The sequence below is a fragment of the Nannospalax galili genome, unplaced genomic scaffold, assembly GCF_000622305.1.
Source record: "Nannospalax galili isolate Female #2095 unplaced genomic scaffold, S.galili_v1.0 scaffold155, whole genome shotgun sequence".
Classification (NCBI taxonomy): domain Eukaryota; kingdom Metazoa; phylum Chordata; class Mammalia; order Rodentia; family Spalacidae; genus Nannospalax; species Nannospalax galili.
This window is the reverse complement of record NW_008339923.1, coordinates 622,715-626,122: the sequence shown is the minus strand read 5'-3', so window position 1 is coordinate 626,122 and position 3,408 is coordinate 622,715. Positions and strand designations below refer to the sequence as shown.

Below are 3,408 nucleotides of genomic sequence, written 5' to 3'. Positions count from 1 at the left end.
GCTGCCAATAACAGCATCCCCTCTGGCTCAGTGTGTGGTAGAGCTGTGAGTTGTGGATCCTGGGATGATGGTGCCAAGTCCTCTGCCACTGGCAAAGTGAAGTGTCAAGGCTGGTGTTCAGAGACAGGGAGGGGAGGAGAGTAGAGATGTTTCAGTTCCTGGTTCCAGCCCCATTCAGGAAATAGTTTAAACGAACACCACCTTTTCCCTAAGCTAGTTAGGATACTTTTTTCTCCTCTTTCCTTTTCTTAAGAAAATAAATTTATTGAGAATTTCATACAGGGATATAAACATATAAGGTGTTTTGATCAAATCCATGTGTACTCCCTCCCCTCCAACTCCTCCCATATCTCCCCATCACTTTTTCTTCCTTCTTTTTATGGGGATTTTTGCTACTCTAACATTTTCCCCTCTGAAGAGGTAACCCTAAAATCTTTTAAGGATTAAATAAGAGCTCCTACATACTTTCAACATTTTTTGGCCTTTGGAATGGAGTATGTTGCTAGGAGGCCCAAGGACATTTTAACTTTTAGCCAAGAAGCTGGCTACTTTTCTTTGGGGTCTTTTTTTGCAGTCCACACAGTTTATTCAGCAGTGTAACAGGAGAGTCCCTCCACCATTATGGACATAAGGCAGGTATGAGTGGATCGTAATACATTCTTTATACAAACAAAACTTGAGGTTTCACATGTGGAAAGTAGGATTTCTTGCCTATCAGCAGCCATTAATTCATTTCCTTACTTCCACCTCCCTGAAAAGACCCCGGTTTTGTCAGTGGAAGCAATGTGCCCATCAGGGAAAGGCCAACTCTTCTCCTTTGCCAAGCTTGTCTCACTCTTGTGTGAGAACCAGCTGATGAGGTGCTTTAAGAAAACTGCTGAGACTTTTCAGAAAGATTTTATTCCAAAATAAGACTTGAAGGTAGAAGGCCTCTTGCTCCCTACTTCTGACCTTTGTTTGCAATTGAAATGTCTCATACAACAACAGATTATATTTTACTCACTGAGGAAACAATCACAAGGACAAAAAGGGCAAAAATTATAAGGACCCCAGGGGAGAAAGGACAAAGACCCGGCTCCTGGATAATATTGTTCATTGCTACACAAGCACAGATAACCTAGAATCTTTTATTTCTTTTATTTATTTTTATGTGTTTTGCCTACATGTAAGTGCAACAAGTGTGTGCAATGCCCATGGAGGCCAGAAGAGGACCTGGACTGGAGTTACTGATGGTTGTGAGCTACCATGTGTGTGCTGGGAACCAAACCCAGGGCCTCTGCAAGAGCAGCCAGTGCTCTTAACTGCTGAGCCATCTCTCCTGCCCAAATAATCTAGAATCTTAAATGGAACTTTTAAATTGCTTAGTGCCTTCTGAGAATAGCTTCTCCAAGTTGCCTAACTCCAAATCTGAGTCCATGGTGTCCATGAAAAAGAGAAGGCATGAATATAGTGAACATTCAGCAAGACATTCTTCTAAGACAAAAGCTTCCACTAGACTGTTCATAAATTACATGGAGTTAAGCTTTATCATTTGTCATAAACTTCATAGTACAGCTATTTTTCCATTTCCAGGGGTGGACACTGTTAAGTTCAGTCACCACTAGACAGGACAGTCTTTCGTTATGTAGACAAGTAAGTGTAAATTGGCAGCATTTGCAACATTTTTGTGTAACCTATGTAAGTGTTGTCAAACAGAATGTGACAGCAACCAGTTATCACTATTGTAACAGTCACACTGTAAACCGAACAGGGCCAATGAGGAATGGCTAACATATGAATAAATTTTATATACACACAACATCTCTCATAATCACTGGCTAATGTATAAGGAGAAATTTAGAATAATGTAGTATATTAAAATTTATTAGAATAATCTAGAATCCAGCTGCAAGGATGCTTTCTCACCGAAGTACTGTTAGAAAAACAGTTGATGGGGCATATAGCATGGGGCCTCCCCTCCAGAACCACATCATCATATGTCAATACTTAGGCTATGGCACTTTTCAGGAGGGGTCAGCAAGTTCTAAAACATTTATAGGAATTACAGATTAGTCTGATTCTAGATAAATAATCTGGCTGGGATACTGACTACATTTATGCTGAACAAAATATGCATAGACACAGAAGCATACCCAACAATTTAAGAGGTTCGCAAAATGATAGTCTGGGGGATCCGAATTAGAAATGAAGGCCTGGGGTTTAGCTCAGTCAGTGGCAGAGTTGCCTAGCATGCACAAGGGACCCTAACTCCCAGCACCTTACCAAAAAAGAAAAAGAAAAAAAGAAGAAAAATAATGGGAAAGCCAAAACAGATATGAGTGATTATTCATTTTCCCTGGGCTATTAACACAAAATTCTCTAAAGTCTCCATGATTTTGACTGTTACAGAGGTTACTTGCTTTGGCCAAGTTTTTGTTTAAGGTTTTGTCTGTTCTGGTCAAGATTAATTGCAATGCAGGATTAAAACCAGCTACTCTGGAGTCATGTATCCTTTTTCTAACCAGTGCAGGACCTAGAAGAAATGGATGGCAAGCTTTTTCAAAGGTCCACCTTGTGAGATTTTGAGGTGTCCACTCAAGTGGGAAAGACCAAGGCAGAACAATGCTTCTATTAGCAGGATTATCAGGATAACATTCAGGGCTATAATGAGCTCTGTTAATGTAGTCTAAGAATACTTGGTAATACTCATTTTCAATAAGTTCAGTTTGGTATAACCAATGCCCTAGTTCTAAACTAGGGAACCACTGTTGCCCACAATCAGGACAATGTGAATTATGGGAGAACATTTGGGCTTAGAAAGACAAGAGAAAGAGCAAGGAATGTAACAGGAAGAAGCAACAATGGCAAAGAGGGAAAGTGAAATAATCAATCCTGTTCCAGGTTTTGTTTAGCAGCTTCTCAGTTCAACCAACATTACTTGAAGAGTGTTAAATTTGGCTTGCACGTTAGTGCAATTCTTCAAGATTTCGTTGTCTATTTTTCACTCAATTGCAACTTAGTCTCTGAACTCAGGGGCCAGTCCAGTCTACAATTTTACCAGTCATTTACTAGCAGCACAGATCTCACAATAGTTCCTTCAGTTCCCAGCTTCTCAAGGGAAGACAGGGCTCTAGGCTGACTTGATTATCTTGCCTTGTGCAGTATCAGCTGCTGATGGTGTCACACAGAGGCACTTGGCTTACTCTGCTTTGTTGTTAAAGTTATTATGCTTGGTGAAACAGAGGAGCTGATGGGTCCAATGAGTCTGTTGTTGGCGCTGGCACTCTTGCTGTTGTAATACACGTACCCAAGTCTTAAGGCCTTGGCACTTCACAGCGATGTAGTGGGGACAGGAAAACTGGTAGAGTCCTCTTGAGTGTGGATCCAATGAAGTTAGTCTTAGAAGGACCTTGATCGTGTTTTCTGTTT

General features: G+C 40.7%; 1 protein-coding gene across 1 annotated transcript; it reads right to left on the bottom strand.

Moving 5' to 3' along the window:
• Positions 1 to 1,730: 1,730 nt before the first annotated feature.
• On the bottom strand, positions 1,731 to 2,786 carry LOC103735444 (torsin-1A-interacting protein 2-like). Its single transcript, XM_008834701.1, has 2 exons — positions 2,396 to 2,786; positions 1,731 to 1,735 (listed from the first exon to the last, which is right to left on the bottom strand). Exons 1-2 carry the CDS (start codon positions 2,784 to 2,786, stop codon positions 1,731 to 1,733), a joined length of 396 nt encoding a protein of 131 aa, XP_008832923.1.
• Positions 2,787 to 3,408: the final 622 nt, after the last annotated feature.